Raw genomic sequence first — 19,562 nt, forward strand, 5'->3', positions numbered from 1 at the left:
TATTTGACAGCTAACAAAGTGCTTTAAACCACATACCAAACCCCTCCCGGTTCTACAGTGAAGTTTCTCATCTCCCCAGCAACAATGTTTGTGTTGGGTCTGGGAACACCCCGTGCCCCTGGCAGGTTGTAGTGTTGAGGGCTGATAAAGCATGTGCCTCCTGCTCCTGACCCCCAACAAAGCAGACAGTACAGAACTGGGACTGGGATAACAACCACATCACACACACATTAGATACTGAACCCCCTCACACCAACAGGAACTAGTTTGAAGCTCTTAGTACACATTAGAAGTGACTTAAGGAGTCCAACCTAGAGATTAAGAACCCAATTTCTTTATGCATCCATGGAGAGAATATGGCAAAGAATTTGTAAATGTTCTGCTCTTCATGAAGGTATCAAGTTTGAAAATGTTGCAAGTAAATCTCAGATCAGGAAATGAGTCAAGACTTTATTTTATAAATACAAATTCTTTATTTTTCAAGATTTTTTGGTATGGCTTCTTTGAAGGGACTGGAAATGACATTTTTTCTGAACGTAACAGAAAGTAACAGAGTCTGATCCCAGCCAGCAAAACCCAATGGGTTCCCAGGAAAAATGGAAAACAAAAATGTCCATCAAATGAATAAAGACACATTTGTGGATTTGCACATACACTTACCAAGTTATAGGACTTCAGTGCTGCAACTATTTAGACCAAGTTACAAAAAACAATTAACTTAGAATTTCCTATAAATACCTAAACATAAATATAGTATAATAAATGTACTTGATAATGGAAACATTTAAAAATACTGTACATGAATGTCCTTTGAGAGATCAACATTTGACAATTTTAGAGTAACAGTTAGACAAAATAAACAGGTAGTGGTTATCGGTGTCAGCTACCTTGCACGTCAACGCTCAATGCTCTTTGACCCCTCCCACTTACTGCATATGATTATCTACTTCGGTCTCCAACAATCAAGACAAAGTGAGCCAATAGACTACAAGAGTGTCTGGTATAAATATGAAGAGCCCAGGCCATGCGGAAATGAGTGAGGACTCTCCCAGTTAGCTCTGAGTTAAGGGGTTAAAAGGAAGTGTTTGTAAAAACAGGAGTTAAGGCCTCTTTAATAAAAAAGAAATAGTCCTGACTTAACAATTTCACAGTCTCAGAGAAGGGGGGGGGGATCCCAGAATCTCCACTCTCCATTTAGTCCTTGATGACCTCTGAAAGGCCCAGAGAGAACCGTGACCACCCATGGTGTAGGACCAGTAACACTGGGGGTGTACCAGACGGCTGAGTCCTCGCCTCTGGTGTGGATGGAAACAGTTGGCACTGAGCCTCACCCAATGCCCAACCACTGTATCCAAGCAGCAGTGCATTCACTTAACCCATGCCCTGGCAAAGACGAGGGGGGTGAGGGGTCAATGTCCAGGTAAGTCCCCCTTCTGCTCTCTTCAAATACAAGCATGTAGCGTTTTTTTTGGGGGGGGGGGGGGGGGGGGAATAATAATAATTACATTGATAATATGATACTAACACTGATACAATAAAGATAGACGGTAATAAAATAAAATAAATCAAGTGTCTGCATCTGGAAGCCCTCAGTGACCACACATTTTATTCTAGCCTCCCATCCGGTCATCAAAACCCTCCCAAGACCAATGAGGGGGCTCATCCTGATGGTACCGTGCAATAGTCCCTCAGCCCATTCCCTGAAAGCCCTGGCTGTGGCAGTCCAGGGTGACGCCCCAGGCCTATAGGACTCTCCTCACTGCATGCGGTCTGGCTGAACGTGCTGCTGGGGGGCGTACTGCAGGAAGGTGGGTGCTGGGCCTGCCCCTGTGGGGAGGGTCTGGTGAACAGTGGCTGGGGCGGAGGCCTGGGAGGGGGCAGTGGCAGGGCTGGGGGCATAGCCATAGCCCAGGAACCCTGGGGAGGCGGCGTAGGGGTAATGCTCGAAGGCGGTCTGGGCGTACTGGGTGTAAGCAGCACTGTAGTCCAGGTAGGGGGAGCTGATGGAGGACACCTGAGAAGGGAGCACCAGGCTGGGCTGAAGGTAGGCCTGGGGGTACACATACTGCTGGGCCAACCTAGAGAACAAACAGGACACAAGTTACATGGAAAACACAATGAACAGGAGTAAAGAAAGCCAAGGACTGGATTCTGTCATTTACATTCTCCAGTAGGGTTAGCAGGTCTTGAATATACATTAGAGTTGTGCTGTGTAGTGTATCCACAGTAGTGGTGGTGGGCAAGAAACTAGCCAGATGCCACACCATCCACGAAATGTGACAAAGCGCGAGTTAGGGAGAAGAGATCAACATCTCTCATCAGCTGAAAACCTACAGAACCTGTTAGGTAGGGCCCCCAGAGAGAAGGGGGGGGGGGGGGGGTATGGTGGTGGGCGGGAGAGCCGTTACTAGCAGGATTTCAAGCCCAGACAGAGTGTTTTAACAGCTGCTGCGCTTCACTCGCTGAGTACACACAGGAAGTGTGATGACAGTAGCAGAGTTGTGGTTCCTGTTTTGTGCGGAAGTTACATTGGATATCAGTGGTAGAGGGCTTATCAAGGCAGGTTGCTAGCCAGTTGGGTGTGCTGTGTTCAAAGCACTCTCGCACTAGTGATTAGTGTTATGGAGTATGGGGACAGCTCATTCTCCCCAGTCTGATGGCAGAGGAAGAGCTAGGGACCTCCCCACTGCAAAACTGGTGCCATTTAGAGACCCCCCCCCCCCCACCCTTAATACTGCAGCTGGAGGGGAACAAACTCCACTCACTGTAAACACCACACATGAACCAAAAACAGAGCTCAGGAGAGCAAGAGGAACTTTGTCACCCCTCTCACACGGAGTGTCTGGTAGGAAAGGGCAGTAAGTTCGGTGAAAGAACATCAAGGCATTGAAGTCACAGCAGACAAAATCAACACTTCTCAGCTGGGTTTCAATACTCTGATGGCCTCCTTTCCTTGTCGCCAACTTCACGGCCACTGATGGGTGAAAGGACCAGATGGGTTACCACCATGTTGTGTTTTCCAGTTTCCATTCAGATCAATGGCCATGACAGAAGACAAGGGAATGAAGTGATGGAAGACTATTGGTGTCAACTCAAACACAGCAAAAAGGGAGAGTGCAGGGGTAAGGGGTGACAGGACCTTCGCATAAAATCCAATTGCAACCTGCCTAACACATACCACACCCCTAAACCCCACACTGGAACGTTAAACAGAAGTCACCACTGCAAACCCCAAACCATGCCATAATAGGAAAGCCAGGCACTAATCAGCATAACCTGGCACTCCAATCCATTGCTGCACTCTCAAGCCATTGCTGGCACCAGAGAGGGGCGGGATCAGTCACAGATGCCTGCTAACCTCCTCCTGGGAGCCTCAAAACAAGGCAGCACGAAGCCTGCACCTCGGGTATCTTCACTCCCCCCTCCGGCATACTGGTCAGCTGGGAGTACAGAGCAACCATGAGGGGGTTGGGGAGGATAGTGGGGGTTAACAATAACATGCATTCATTATCAGATTCCTCGTTAATACTATATTGGAGACGCAGCACGAGATGGCTCCATCATATGGTGAGAGTGAAGCTAGTGGCTAAGATTATGCTGATATGATACAGCAGTCTGTTGCCTGGGTCCACTCACATAGCAAGTATTTGTGTAGGTAGGCATGGAATAGTTAGGACACTGTTGCCCACTGAGTGGTATACACTAACACTAAGTATATGATCGCTATAGATGAAGGTAATTGGAATCAGGAGCCCGTGGCAGAGGGAGCAGAGAAGGTTGATTCGCACCGTCTACCCCTCTAACGGTCAATTACTCACAAAGAACCATTCAGACCCCCCCCCCCCCCCCAGACAGGCATACACAGATTCACATACAGATGAGCCTCTTTGTGGCCTTGTAATAGTGTGGCCATAGGACTCTAGCTCTGACCTCTGGTTGAACTTTGAGGCACATTAGTAGGAAGTACAACAAAATATGGGTCAACGCTGCAATCGTCTTGATAAAAAAGTTAATAAATACAACTAAGAGGATGAGAAGTGCAGCAGATAGAAAAGGGAGATAAGAGGATATGAAACAGGGAAGCAGAACAGAGCAGTGAGCTCTAACCTAACGTCACAGGGCCTGTGGGGGTATGGGGGACAGAGGGATCAGAGGTCAGCTGTTTTTTTGGATGACGGCCAGCGGGTGTGACACGTACCACTCGGCGGATGGTAGGGACGTGGACTGACACCCCAAGCAGACAGAGTTCCTCTAGCATCACATTTAAGTCATGGTGAACAAATTGAAGGTCTTCATCAAGTCAAGCTAAATGTAGCTATACGTTTGTGGTTAAACGACTGGATAAAACAGCAAAAGGAGCCGTTGACGGAAAATAAATCGACGGCCAATAAGTAGTTCCTACTTACATATGCAGAGGCTAATTTTCCACTTGTATCCTCGCCACAAACCAGAACAAAAGGCTACAGGTTAAAGCAAATTCTACAAAAGGTCCTTATGGCATCCCAAATTCTGACCCGGAAGTACAATATAATATAGAAAAGCAATCATGAATATTTTAAGAAAAAAAGTGCGAAAGCTGCAGGAGGTTTGGCGCCTGGTGAAAGCACAGCTTCATTAAGCACAATGCCTCTTCAGAGAAAGCCATTGCCCCGCCCCCCCTCCCTTAATGTTCCCTGGGACTGCTGAGCAGAAGAAATATCAGCGTGCGCAGAGAATCACGAGATTAGAAAGTTGAATGAATTTCAGAGTTTTCCCCCTTAGTTAGCACTATCACCATTTCCTTTTACGGTGAGAATTGCGATAGAATAAACAATATTAGCAACATAATGAAACCAAACAAACTATGCAAGAGATTTTGTTGTAGGCCACTGAGAGGCCTACATTATGATCAAATTACCACAGTAGCCTACTTGACCACTGTCTGAAACTAACTTAAAGCTGGTACAACATCAGTGTTCACTGTAACCGCATGCTGGAAGTTGCACAGAATTTTTACAACCGTGAAGTTTGTGCTCAGCAGACCTGAAATTCTCTCAGTGCCGTTAACTATGTTTGAGGCAACATTGCCTTCCCCAAACCCCTCACTCCAATCTACAGACCCTATTCCCTCCCCCAGTCTCATCAGGGGTGTAAATTCAGTGTCGTACCGACACCCAGCAGAAACGGTGTTCAAACAGAACCCTGTTTCCTTTTCCTCCACAGGCAAGAGAGAGGGGAGGACAAGTAGACTATCGGAAAGTGAAGGAGAGAAGTAGTCCCTGGCCTTGGTAAGGGGCTCAGACACCAACAGCGTTTGCTGTACATAGTACCGAGTGTGCACCAATTTTACATGTAACAGTCAGACATCTACAGCAGGTGGTTTCTAAATCGCAGCGCGCTGAATGCTCGACAGACGAACATTCACATTCAGTGTGATGTGTGCGAGCCCCAACCCTACCAGCTACCCAGTCAATCTGCTGACAAAGAGGAAGAGGAGCACTATGCTACAGTCCAGGCTGGCCTACATAAATACTCAATCATACCCAACCATTCTACCACCTGCAGTTGAAGGGTCTGTGCGGAAGGCTGAAAGAACAAGCGTGTGCTCTCCATCTTGGAGCAGCTTGTGTCTGTCACCAGCCCATATAGATCTATGATCTCTCCCAATCGCTGGGGCTGCAGTCAATCACAGGGGATTAGGGGGTGTAAAAGGCTGTAATAAGAGCCAACACCTGTTAGACATGCCCACAGAGCACGCTCCCCTGGGGAGGGCTCTGCCCTGCCCGTTACTAAGCAACAAGCACATGAACAGAGGGGGATTCTAAGGACCCAAAGTCCATGGACACGATCTTATATTATTACATGCATGTAAGGGCTTGGACCTCTGGCTTACAGTAATTAAATCAAAGCTAGGACTTGAGGGGTGGGGGCAGTGGTGTCTAACCCATTTCAGTGACATGGCCATTAAATGCCCAGCGGAGTGAGTGTCCAGGACACCCGTCACAGACTGGCCTCAAGGCTGTTTCTCCAACACAGACAGACACTGCCATGGAGCCTTTCTCAGTGAGAGAGCCCACTAAACCAAGTAGAAACTTAAGGGTCTAAAGAGGGGGTTAAGATTCACATATGTCCATGTAATGTACCATGATACAACCATATGAAAACAAAAAAGTGAAATTGTCCAACATCTGTAGAACGCTCACATAGATGTGCATGTCAGAGGAAAATGACATGCACATTAAACAAGAGACCTTTATTTGGCAGAAGTATGTGTAATTCAGAAGATGCAATACTGTGGTATATAGGGCACAAAGAAAGAGTGCCCACTCACTCACCCATACTGCCTCTGGATGAGCGCTGGGTGAATAGGCTGCACTCCAATGGATATGCCTGGAAGACCGAGAAAACAACTCAGACATTTGCAATGCATAGGAGGCAGCGAGACAAGAGTAGTGTCTAACTCAAGCAACATACTAATGATATAGAACACGTGCAGTGATGGCAAATTACACGGGTGACTTTCCCCCCCTCACAATTACCCAGCCCCCTAATATATACAGTTGAAGTCGGAAGTTTACATACACCTAAAAGGAGTCATTAAAACTCATTTTTCAATCACTCCACAAATTTCCTGTTAACAAACTATAGTTTTGGCAACTCAGTTAGGACATTACTTTGTGCATGACACACGTAACTTTCCCAGCAATTGTTTAGACAGATTGCACTTATAATTCACTGTATCACAATTCCAGTGGGTCAGAAGTTTACATACACTAAGTTGACTGTGCCTTTAAACAGCTTGGAAAATGCCAGGAAATTGTCATAGCTTTAGAAGCTTCTGATAAGCTAATTGACATAATTTGAGTCAATTGGAGTTGTATCTGTGGATGTATTTCAAGGCCTACCTTCAAACTCAGTGCCTCTTTGCTTGATATCATGGACAAATCAAAAGAAATCCGCCAAGAGCTCAGAAAATAAATGTAGACCTCCACAAGTCTGGTTCATCCTTGGGAGCAATTTCCAAATGCCTGAAGGAACCACAAATGCCTGAAGGAACCACGTTCATCTGTACAAACAATAGTATGCAAGTATGCACACCATGGGACCACGTAGCCATCATAACACTCAGGAAGGAGATGCGTTCTGTCTCCTTGGTGCGAAAAGTGCAAATCAATCCCAGAACAGCAGAAGACCTTGTGAAGATGGTACAAAAGTATCTTTATCCACAGTAAAACGAGTCCTATAAATCGACATAACTGGAAAGGCCGCTCAGCAAGGAAGAAGCCACTGCTCCAAACCGCCATAAAAAAGCCAGACTATGGTTTGCAACTGCACATGGGGACAAAGATAGTACTTTTTGGAGAAATGTCCCCTGGTCTAATGAAACAAAAATAGAACTGCTTGGCCATCGTTATGTTTGGAGGAGAAAGGGGGATGCTTGCAAGCCGAAGAACACCATTCCAACCGTGAAGCACGGGGGTGGCAGCATCATGTTGTGGGGGTGCTTTGCTGCAGGAGGGACTGGTGCACTTCACAAAATAGATGGCATCATGAACTAGGAAAATTATGTGGAAGGAAAATGTGGATATATTGAAGCAGCATCTCAAGACATCAGTCAGGAAGTTAAAGCTTGGTCGCAAATGGGTCTTCCAAATGGACAATGACCCCAAGCATACTTCCAAAGTTGTGGCAAAATGGCTTAAGGACAACAAAGTCAAGGAATTGGAGTGGCCATTACAAAGCCCTGACCTCAATCCCATATAACATTTGTGAGTGTGTGCGAGCAAGGAGGCCTACAAACCTGACCCAGTTACACCAGCTCTGTCAGGAGGAATGGGCCAAAATTCACCCAACTTATCGAGGGAAGCTTGTGGTAGGCTACTCAAAATGTTTGACCCAGGTTAAACAATTTAAAAGCAATGCTACCAAATAGTAATTGAGTGTATGTAAACTTCTGACCCACTGGGGATGTGATGAAAATAATAAAAGCTGAAATAAATCACTATTATTCAGACATTACACATTCTTAAAATAAAGTGGTGATCCTAACTGACCTAAGATAATTTTTACTAGGATTAAATGTCCGGAATTGTGAAAAACTGAGTTTAAATGTATTTGGTTAAGGTGTATGTAAACTTCCGACTTCAACTGTATATAGAGCAAGAAAGTTAATCCAGATGAATTTAAATTTTTGTACATTTCTGTACAATGTGGCATGAGTAGCATATGGTATTTCTGAATGACCATTTACCAGCAAACATTTGTCTAAAGCATGCCAATATGGTGTGTGACAAGTGTAGTGTTGGTGCATCCGGCGGTTGTACTCACCCCTGGTCGGCTCACCTATCTGCATACCGCGGGGCTTGGCGCCTATGTAAGCCAGGTTTACGTTGGCCTTGCGCCCGTCGATGATGGGGTTGGGGTCTTTACAGGCCCTCTCTGCTGCACCCTGATCTAGCATTGTCACCTGACACATAATCAGACGTTGAAAATATTAGCAATACTAAAAATATATATAAAATATATGGCATCCAAGCTATGAAAAAGTATTTCACGGTTAGGGCCACCCTAACCCTACAAGCAGAACAACCCCTACTGGTCTGCCATCACAGAAATCACCCTGTCCACCTTCCACCACTTAAATTCCCCTTTCTGAACAGAGGAGGAAACTGCACACAAAGCACAGTTATTATCACTTAGAAAAGACCCAGAACACTTGGTCAGCAGCTAAGACAGAGAGGTCTGCTGAAATATGAATCAGTAAGGAATAACAAGGGCTTATCCAATTAGGCAATAGAGAATAAGGAGATTGTTAGAATCTACCCCTCCCTTCCTCTCCTTTGAAGGCATTAGACAGCATCAGTCTGCTTTGATTGTCTTGGTCTTCTGCCAACTCAAGATCTCAGATGACTACATATTTGGTTTTATCCGAGTTAAAAATCTATTCTAGCCTGTTGAGGGAAGCGTACCTCTAGACTAGAGAAGACGTTCTAAGCCCACTCCATGCGTTGTCAACACGCATTCTATTGAAGGGGGTCTACTAATCCACCTTTGGAGTGTGTTTAAAGGTAAGCCTGGCTTTGGAGCCGTTTTCTCCTCCTGCTACTGAAGCAGTGAGCAACAGGATTATCGAGTTATCCCTGTTGGGAAAACACAGCTGGGTGGTTTTTTGCCCTCTGCTGCATGCAAGGTGGCAAACACCTCTTTCCCAACCTGGAACACCCTCATATGCCCGAGCCAGTCAGACCTGAAACACCAGACACTCAGCAGCAGTAACCGTTTATGACTGAGCCCCACTGTTTTTTTGGTCACCACTGATGTGTAAACAGAGTACCATTGTCTTTCAGTTTTAAACTGGATGAGGAGTAAACACAGCCTCTATTGGAGACACCAGTTTTCCATTCCATCTTTGGCCTGTTAAATGCTGATACACATCTCCAAGTTTGTGGTAAATATTTGCATTTCTTCTGCTGTTCCTGTTCATTGTAACTATGAGGTGGGTTTATTTTTATCTGCATCATACATACTTTGTTAAACCCCTCTGTGGTGATTGAAGATGGAGACTCATATCTCCCTCACTAGCTTTAAGCACCAGCTGTCAGAGTAGCTCACAGATCACTGCACCACCTGTACACAGCCCATCTGTAAATAGCCCATCCAACTACCTCATCCCCATACTGTATTTATTTATCTTGCTACTTTGCACCCCATCGTCTCTACTTGCACATCTATCACTCCAGTGTTTAATTGGTATATTGTAATTACTTTGCCACTCCCTTGCACACACTGTATATAGACTTTTTGTAGTGCATTATTGACTGTATGTTTGTTAATTCCATGTGTAACTGTTGTTGTATGTGTCGAACTGCTTTGCTTTGTCTCAGCCATCTTGGCTAGCCTACCTGGTTAAATAAAGGTGAAATAAAATAAAATAAAATAGGGAACGTTGACACACTGGAGGGGGAAGTGCACCAAACTTTCATCTCTGACAGTTGCTAACACAACAAGGGGAGGTGAGGTGTGTGTGTGTCATGGTTCGGGATCTGTACTCAGGCAGTGAACAGCAGTCCATCTTGGGATACAAAAGAACGACTCACACAGCAGTTATTATTCTATAAACACCACTTGTAAAGCCTGAGTGCTTCGGTTCTTTACAATGGGAGGAGGGTCTTGGAGCGTCCCTACCGCGCCAAAATTACCATATAAAGCAACCGAGGACAGCAGCTCGCACTTCCGTGAGTGCCCTTGCGCTCATAAGCGATACAGGCTAGGTCGTTCATGGGCCAGCGCTGAGGGGTTGGTGGGGAGACGGCATGCGGTGTGTTCGTTCGGGGGTAGGCAGAGGGACAGACATGTGGAGATATAATTTTATCCGTCAACTAATGTGATCCCTCATCCTGATTAAAGCGGTGATACAGGCAAAAACGGCAAAAATAAATAAATACTGCATTTGTGTTTAAGCAGCACATTATAGGAAAGGAATAGTTTGACATGCGTTTGAATGACCGCAATACGCAAAGCGCAACTTTGGCGACAGCATTTTATTCTGCATGGAATATTTCTAATTAAAAAGACACTTGGCGCAGCATCAAGTATTCTTGTTTTCCTCTAGGCAAATAAATCAGTTACATGGAACAATAACTTGGTGGTGGGAGGAAACGTGGAGTGCATGTGTCCAGAGACAACAGCACATAAAACAAATAGGCTATACCAACCATTAATCTTATAGGCAACTCAATTTCTAGGGTGGCCTATTGAGAATTATTCTCAAATTAATGCATTGGTATGAAGCACGTGCTGCCAGTGCAAGATGTAGGCTAATTGCAATACCGACAAGTGTCAGAATGTTACTTACAAAGCCATATCCTCTGGATTTCCCCGTCTGTCTGTCCGTTATCACCACCGCCTCGTCGATGTCGCCGAAGGCCTCAAAATACTTTCTTAAGGAAGCATCGTTAGTGTGGTAGGGCAAACCACCAACGAAAATTTTTGTAAAAGTAGTGTCTTTTTGAATTGCTGTAGAATGCATCACTTCCAGGCCTCCGTTCATGAACTGGTGCAAAAGCATTGGCGAACCGGTAAGAAAAATTGGTTAAAGACTAGTGAATAGTTAAAAGGTAGTTGGTTAACCAACTATTGATATTTGTCCAGCATTAAAGGACTACGCAGCTGTTCGGTTCAAGCGATGTCTTCAAATAGGCAACAGGCGTCTGTCCTCGCTTGTTTCTCCTTCCGTGATTCAGTCTTTAAACTTCTTGTTACCTAGTTCACTGGGTTACATCTGTATTTCAGTACATTGCTTGCAATTATACACCCTGTTCTTCTACGCCTTTAACTTGTTTGCTTCACTTGCCGCTACTGAAAAAAATTTCCGGGAGAGATTTTATACTCGCCAAGCCTGATCACGCCCATTTTATATTTCTGGCCTATAGGCAATGATTCAGGATGACAATTTTTTTTCTTATGTAGTCAAGCCCTCCCATTCGCCCGACCCCACGCGTTCTTCTTGCACCTGCTTTTGCCCTTTACTACACAAGGACAAGTCACTACTGCACGGTCAGAAAGCGCGCCTCGCGCACATGTTACATTGTATCACTCTTGTAGTAATAAGGAAACAACTAGGCCTTTAACTCAACTGTAAGATACCTTCAATTTGAAACAATGGTGACATTTTCTATAATTACGTGGCGCATGTGATAATGATTTTAAATGCTCAACAATAGGCTTGCTGAAACGCATGTATTATGTACACACAGTATAACAGTTACTCGTGTCATTCTAGAATCTAGATACTTTTCATATAGTCATAAATGCCGCATATTCATTGCTTGGGCAATCCCCAGTTAGGTCGCAAGATAACGGTTTGCAAACACGTCATTCCATTACAGGAATGGCCGAAAAATCTGATATCAACTTTGGAGGGGACAATTGCATGACATTTTCTCAAGAGCAATTCCTGAGGGGGACACCAAAAGTAGTGCTATAACACATAGCATACGTTGTAATATGTTAAATGTATATTGAGGAATCATAATTACTACTACTGGATATTTGATATTAGTTAACTGAAGGGTTGTCCCAAATTGGGTTGTCCCAAATTGTTCAATTGTTTAAATCATTATGATACTACTACTACTAATAGTTATAGCAGTGTTCCTTATCAGTCCTTATCAGTCCAGTATGTATGCAGGTATACCAAGAACCAGCAATACCAAGAAAATCCAGTAGGTGGCAAGGGTACTACTGTACACTGTGTATGGGTGCAGTTATCGTAAATACAATGAGCATGGTGCGATCTCATCTAAAATAATCTCCATTGAGAACCATCACAAAGTTGCTCTCCGTATTAAATTGACCTTATTATTTTACTTTTTCTGATACATGTATATAGTCATTAAATATGTACCACTGGCCTGAGTCTGTTACGATAGCTTTACAATAACAAAAAGCTCAAAATAAGTACAGTTCTAAAAGCAAAATAACTACTTCAGTGAATAACACAAATAAATCAAACAAAATATCCTTCTAAAATACTTATTTAGTGTTCAGTCAGTGTCTCAACTCTTCAAACAACAGCTATGGACAAGTATGTCACACAAAGTAAGCAGTTTGAAATAAAATAACATAAAATAAATAATTAGTAAGTGTACTGTCATGTACTAAAAACTGAAAACGACTAAACAAAAGAACATATATCATACTATACAGCAGGGTTCTCAAACAGGGGTCCGTGGACCCCTAGTGGTCCCTGGTGTAATTGCAAGGGGTCCGTGAAATCAAAAAGTGTAATGAACGTATTCAGTACCACAAGGTTTCCAGTAACTTTACATATAATATAGAGGGGGTGGGGGTCCCTGAGGACTGCTCAAAACCTTGCCTGCCTTGCCTCAAAATATGTTGGGGTTCCAGTACCCCAGACAAGTTGAGAACCACTGCTATACACACTACTGAACAAAAGAACCGAACATATGTTTGCGGGTTTCAATGGATCTAACAAATTGCTGGCAGATATTTTCCCTCTTTAGACTGTCCAGACTGACTTTATGTACATTACAGACAACTATGCCGTTCAGTCTCTCTTGGCCCATGCTAGCCCGTAGCCAAGTCTTCAATCTGTGGAGTGCACTGAAACTCCTCTCAGCCTCACATGAAGACACTGGCACCACAAACAAAATTCTGATCAGCACCTCAACTTGGTCAAACAATCCCCGCACCTCCACTGGAAGCCTCCTGAGGACCTCTGCTGCCTCTCCACTGCTGCTACAGGGGTATTTTTTTGTGAAAGAGAGGCAACTGCACTGAAAGAGAATCTATGTTCAGCTCAGGGTACTGATCTAGATACTCATCCAACTCCCCCGTGAGAAGCGCTCTTTCCAATTTTTGCAGGATGCTTAGACTGTCCTGGTCAAAACAGTCGCTAAACTGAACCTCCACACCATCCAACACTTTAAAAAATTCTGCCCTATAGTGATCCACTGCTTTGCCAGCAAATCGTCTTGAGTGTGTCTCAATGGATTCAATGGATTTAATGTAGTCAATCAATGTTGTTGCTTTCTCATACAGTGCAAGGTAGCTTTCGTCATTTCTCTTGCCCCTAAGAGATGACCACACACACTCGACTGCAGCCTGCATACCAGAGACAGTCTGAGTTTTCTTCTGCTGTGGCTCTTTTCCTTTCACCATCCTCACTGACTCACAGTCTGTCTCATAGAAAATAAATAAGATGTTTGCCATAATCATAACTACCGGTACCCAAAACTACACAATTAATCATAACAGCAATACCATTGCCTTAAACAAATCTTGGTTCAGTCACCAGGTTAAGTTGAGAGTGGGGGTATCCATTGCATTGTCCAATTATGTCCATATTTTACAAGTATAAAAAAGAGAGAACCTTTCATAATGTTGCCAAACTAAGACTCAACAAACTTACCTGAGACTCCCTGTCTCTGCCAGTTAAATCAAATCAAATCAAATTTTATTTATCACATACACATGGTTAGCAGATGTTAATGCGAGTGTAGCGAAATGCTTGTGCTTCTAGTTCCGACAATGCAGTAATAACCAACGAGTAATCTAACCTAACAATTTCACAACAACTACCTTATACACACAAGTGTAAAGGGCATGAAGAATATATACATAAAAATATATGAATGAGTGATGGTACAGAACGGCATAGGCAAGATGCAGTAGATGGTATAGAGTACAGTATATACATATGAGATGAGTAATGTAGGGTATGTAAACATATAAAAGTGGCATTGTTTAAAATGGCTAGTGATACATTTATTACATAAAGATGGCAAGATGCAGTAGATGGTATAGAGTACAGTATATAGATATGAGATGAGTAATGTAGGGTTTGTAAACATTATATTAAGTGGCATTGTTTAAAGTGGCTAGTGATACATTTTTTACATCAATTTTTCCATTATTAAAGTGGCTGGAGTTGAGTCAGTATGTTGGCAGCAGCCACTCAATGTTAGTGGTGGCTGTTTAACAGTCTGATGGCCTTGAGATAGAAGCTGTTTTTCAGTCTCTCGGTCCCTGCTTTGATGCACCTGTACTGACCTCGCCTTCTCGATGATAGCGGGGCGAACAGGCAGTGGCTCGGGTGGTTGTCCTTGATGATCTTTATGGCCTTCCTGTGACATTGGGTGATGTTGTTGTCCTGGAGGGCAGGTAGTTTGCTCCCGGTGATGCGTTGTGCAGACCTCATTACCCTCTGGAGAGCCTTACAGTTGTGGGCGGAGCAGTTGCCGTGCCAGGTGGTGATACAGCCCGACAGGACGCTCTCGATTGTGCATCTGTAAACGTTTGTGAGTGCTTTTGGTGACAAGCCGAATTTCTTCAGCTTCCTGAGGTTGAAGAGGCGCTGCTGCGCCTTCTTCACCACGCTGTCTGTGTGGGTTGACCAATTCAGTTTGTCCGTGATGTGTACGCCGAGGAACTTAAAACGTACTTAAAACTTTGCCGTGTCTTTGTCCTCAAAGTGAGCAAAGAAGTTGTTTAGTCTGTCTGAGAGCAAGACATCCTGGTCCGCGACGGGGCTGGTTTTCTTTTTGTAATCCGTGATTGACTGTAGACCCTGCCACACACCTCTTGTGTCTGAGCCGTTCAATTGCGACTCTACTTTGTCTCTATAATGACGCTTAGCTTGTTTGATTGCCTTGCGGAGGGAATAGCTACACTGTTTGTATTCGGTCATGTTTCCGGTCACCTTGCCCTGGTTAAAAGCAATGGTTCGCGCTTTCAGTTTCACGCGAATGCTGCCATCAATCCACGGTTTCTGGTTTGGGAATGTTTTAATAGTTCCTGTGGGTACGACATCGCCGATGCACTTGCTAATAAACTCGCTCACCGAATCAGCGTATTCGTCAATGTTGTTGTTTGACGCAGTGCGGAACATATCCCAATCCATGTGATCGAAGCAATCTTGAAGCGTGGAATCAGATTGGTTGGACCAGCGTTGAACAGACCTGAGCGCGGGAGCTGTTTTAGTCTCTGTCTATAGGCTGGGAGCAACAAAATGGAGTCGTGGTCAGCTTTTCCAAAAGGAGGGCGGGGGAGGGCCTTATATGCGTCGTGGAAGTTAGAATAACAATGATCTAGGGTTTTACCAGCCCTGGTAGCACAATCGATATGCTGATAGAATTTAGGGAGTCTTGTTTTCAGATTAGCCTTGTTAAAATCCCCAGCTAAAATGAATGCAGCCTCAGGACATGTGGTTTCCAGTTTACATAGAGTCAAATAAAGTTCGTTCAGGGCCATCGATGTGTCTGCTTGGGGGGGAATATATGCGGCTGTGATTATAACTTAAGAGAATTTTCTTGGTAGATAATGGGGTCGCATTTCATTGTGAGGAACTCTAAGTCAGGTGAACAGAAGGACTTGATTTCCTGTATGTTGTTATGATCACACCACGTCTCGTTAATCATAAGGCATACCCACCCGCCCCTCTTCTTACCAGAAAGATGCTTGTTTCTGTCGGCGCGATGCGTGAAGAAACCATCTGGCTGTACCGACTCCGATAGCGTGTCTCGAGTGAGCCATGTTTCCAAAGAAGCAAAGAACGTTACAGTCTCTTATGTCTCTCTGGAAGGCAACCCTTGCTCGGATTTCATCAACCTTGTTGTCAAGAGACTGGACATTGGCGAGTAGTATGCTCGGGAGCGGTGCGCGATGTGCCCGTCTCCGGAGCCGGACCAGAAGACCGCTTCGTCTGCCCCTTTTAAGGTGACATTGTTTTGGTTCGCCGGCTGGGATCCGATCCATTGTCGTGGGTGGTGGCCAAAACAGAGGATCCGCTTCGGGAAAGTCGTATTCCTGGTCGTAATGATGGTGAGTTGACGTTGCTCTTATGTCCAGTAGTTCCTCCCGACTGTATATAATAAAACCTAAGATTACCTGGGGTACCAATGTAAGAAATAACACGTAAAAAAACAAAATACTGCATAGTTTCCTAGGAACGCGAAGCGAGGCGGCCATCTCTGTCGGCGCCGAAAATTCAAGTCTGTCCCTGCCTATCTGTCCCCAGCTCTGCTGTCTGTGTGCCATTTGTTGCCTGCTCTGCCTAATGACATTATTATGAAACATTTCCATTAGCATTTCACTTCTTTCTTATGAACATTTTATCAACTAGTCTTTGAGATATTAGGCTACTAGGGTTCTTACTTTGCATTTTGGTGTACTGAAAAATGCTCTGATGTCTGTCTTTTTAATTTTTTTCTGCCATTTTTCTACCTGGCTGGCTGGCCACACACACACACACACACACACACACACACACACACACACACACACACACACACACACACACACACACACACACACACACACACACACACACACACACACACACACACACACAATGTGCAGGTTATTTACAGTAGGAGATGGGCTTCTATCATCTATTATCTTCTATCATTCTGTAATGGGCTTCGATCTACCAGGGGTTGACAGTTCACCATTTACACAACGTAAGCTGCAACCTTTTGTAATTTTAATATAGTTTATGTTTTAGTTTTATATTGGCTGGCTTCCCACAATAGCTGAATTTGCAGAGCTAGCGAGCACCAATTCCGCTTCTATGGTGTTTGCTATAATCTTTGCTATCGTCAGTTTACTCCAATATCGGCACACAGGTGCTTTAAAGTCCCCCAGCAACAATTTATCTTTTGCAACGAGACCATTAAAGATATTTAAGACAATGGTAGAAGAGAGTGTAGTTCTGTTCAGTTTGGAGTTCAGTTTATCGCTAACCTTATCACAGGGACTTCGAAGCACTACAGCTGCATGCTGATCTTGGAATAAACTGATGATAGCAAAGATTCCATCTTTGTGTAACGGTCGTCATAGTCGTTCTCCACCTCAGACGAGGAGGAGCATGGATCGGACCAACACGCAGAGTGGGTAGTGCTCATGATACTTTATTAACTTGAAACTGAACACTAACATGAAACTAAAATAACAACCGACAACAGTCCCGTGTGGCACAAATACAAACACGGAAACAAACACCCACAAAACACACGTGAAACCCAAGCTGCCTAGGTAGGATTCTCAATCAGGGACAACGATTGACAGCTGCTTCTGATTGAGAATCATACCCGGCCGAACACAAACATCCCAACATAGAAAATCACACATAGACAAACCCACCCAACTCACGCCCTGACCAACTACATAAATACAAGACAAAAGAAAACAGGTCAGGAACGTGACACTTTGACAACGCCACATAAATGGAATAGGTGCTAGTTAGCTTGCTAGCTAATGTTTGCTTTAGTTTGTTCCATCGGTTTGATCGCTAGCTCTGCAAATTCAGCTATTGTGTATGTGAACCCTGCCAACATAAAACGAAATCGCTATGGTGCGATTGACTTGATTAACCTCACGTTAGCTACATGCATTGAGTGCCTTTCAGATGGTAGACACGAACACTCTGTTACCTTGCGAGCTAAGGAACACTACATTGCATTGCTAGCTTCTCTAATTGACTCGAATTCAAACAGCTGCAAACACTGGTTGATGTTACTGTAGCTAGCTAGCAAACGTCAGCTAACCGCTAGCAAACATAAAGAGTGCCCTGTAATTCAATGCAGCGAAAATGATGACTACTGACGGCAATACATGTGTTTTATTGTATTGAGTGGTAGAAGTAAAGAAATATCGAATATATCCTTTGTTTGAACTACTTATTGGAGGTCAGCCACCAACGACAGACTCTGTCAGATTCCCACACATGCACTGTACCTGCATCATGTGCGACTGCTGGGAAGGGGCACTATAAAGTGTCTATAATCAGCACAAGTGCTTTCAATGCGTATTGTTAATATTATTGAAATGACATAGTTATGTTTACAGTGATATATTGGGGGGAGGGCAAATCATATTTATACCAGGATGGGGGGGTCATGTGTCCCCCATCCCCCCTGGGATTTCCACCTATGTTCATAGGCTATGAATTACATGAATTTCAAGGTTAGTATACAACAATAATGAAAGCCTTTAAGCCACATTTTACACTTCAGTAGCAATAGGTTAAACTTTGGCCCAAACATAGAACCCCGGTTTCACAAGTTTGGACAGCACCGTACAGCACAGCAGAGAACAGTACAGTGGTGTATAGTACAATACAGTAGAGTACAGTAAATAGAGATGGGCAAAATGTCAAAATACTACAAAGATCAATATATCAGAATAAATGACAAAATACTTATATTTTGTAATGTATATAATTAAAATAATTGTATAAAAACAATTAAATACAAAAATATATTTGCAAGTAGCCGGCCCAGACAGCAACAACATTCTCAGTAAAGGTTACCTAAACATTTTACTTGCTATGAATGTTGTATGTTGTTGTTATTTTCTACATTGTAGAATAATAGTGAAGACATCAAAACTATGAAATAACACATATGGAATGATGTAGTAACCAAAAAAGTATTAAACAAATATATATTCTATTTTAGATTCTTCAAAGTAGCCACCCTTTGCCCTGATAATGGCTTTGCACACTCTTGGTATTCACTCAACCAGATCACCTGGAATGCTTTTCCATTAGTCTTGAAGGGGCTTTTGCTTCACTCTGCGGTGCAACTCATCCCAAACAATCTCAATTGGGTTGAGGTTGGGTGATTGTGGAGGACAGGTCATTTGATGCAGCACTCAATCACTCTCCTTCTTGGTCAAATCGCCCTTACACAGCCTGGAGGTGTGTTGGGTCATTGTCCTTTTGAAAAACAAATGATAGTCCCACTTAGCGCAAACCAGATGGGATGGCGTATCACTGCAGAACGCTGTGGTAGACATGCTGGTTAAGTGTGCCTTGAATTCTAAATAAATCACTGACAGTTTCACCAGCAAAGCACCCCCACACCATCACATCTCCTCCTCCATGCTTCATGGTGGGAACCACACATGTGGAGATCCTCTGTTCACCTACTCTGCATCTCACAAAGACACAGCGGTTGGAACCAAACATCTCACATTTGGACTAATCAGAACAAAGGACAGATTTCCACCTGTCTAATGTCCATTGATCGTGTTTCTTGGCTCAAGCAAGTTTCTTCTTA

At 43.9% G+C, this 19,562-nt stretch overlaps 1 protein-coding gene across 1 annotated transcript; it reads right to left on the bottom strand.

The window, feature by feature from the left end:
- Positions 1 to 1,476: 1,476 nt before the first annotated feature.
- LOC129851066 (RNA-binding protein 38-like) lies at positions 1,477 to 11,330 on the bottom strand. Its single transcript, XM_055917250.1, has 4 exons — positions 10,835 to 11,330; positions 8,308 to 8,446; positions 6,315 to 6,369; positions 1,477 to 2,078 (listed from the first exon to the last, which is right to left on the bottom strand). The coding sequence occupies exons 1-4, from the start codon at positions 11,045 to 11,047 to the stop codon at positions 1,757 to 1,759; spliced, it is 729 nt and encodes a 242-aa protein (XP_055773225.1). The 5' UTR covers positions 11,048 to 11,330; the 3' UTR covers positions 1,477 to 1,756.
- Positions 11,331 to 19,562: the final 8,232 nt, after the last annotated feature.

Source organism: Salvelinus fontinalis, chromosome 3, assembly GCF_029448725.1.
Source record: "Salvelinus fontinalis isolate EN_2023a chromosome 3, ASM2944872v1, whole genome shotgun sequence".
NCBI lineage: Eukaryota > Metazoa > Chordata > Actinopteri > Salmoniformes > Salmonidae > Salvelinus > Salvelinus fontinalis.

Excerpts from the sequence above, each read along its gene's own strand:
- LOC129851066 (XM_055917250.1), bottom strand. The coding sequence starts at position 11,047 with ATGCTTTTGCACCAGTTCATGAACGGAGGCCTGGAAGTGATGCATTCT. Across the intron at positions 6,370-8,307 it reads GATAGGTGAGCCGACCAGGG|GCATATCCATTGGAGTGCAG; the intron begins GTGAGTACAACC and ends TCGGTCTTCCAG. Across the intron at positions 2,079-6,314 it reads CTCATCCAGAGGCAGTATGG|GTTGGCCCAGCAGTATGTGT; the intron begins GTGAGTGAGTGG and ends TTTGTTCTCTAG.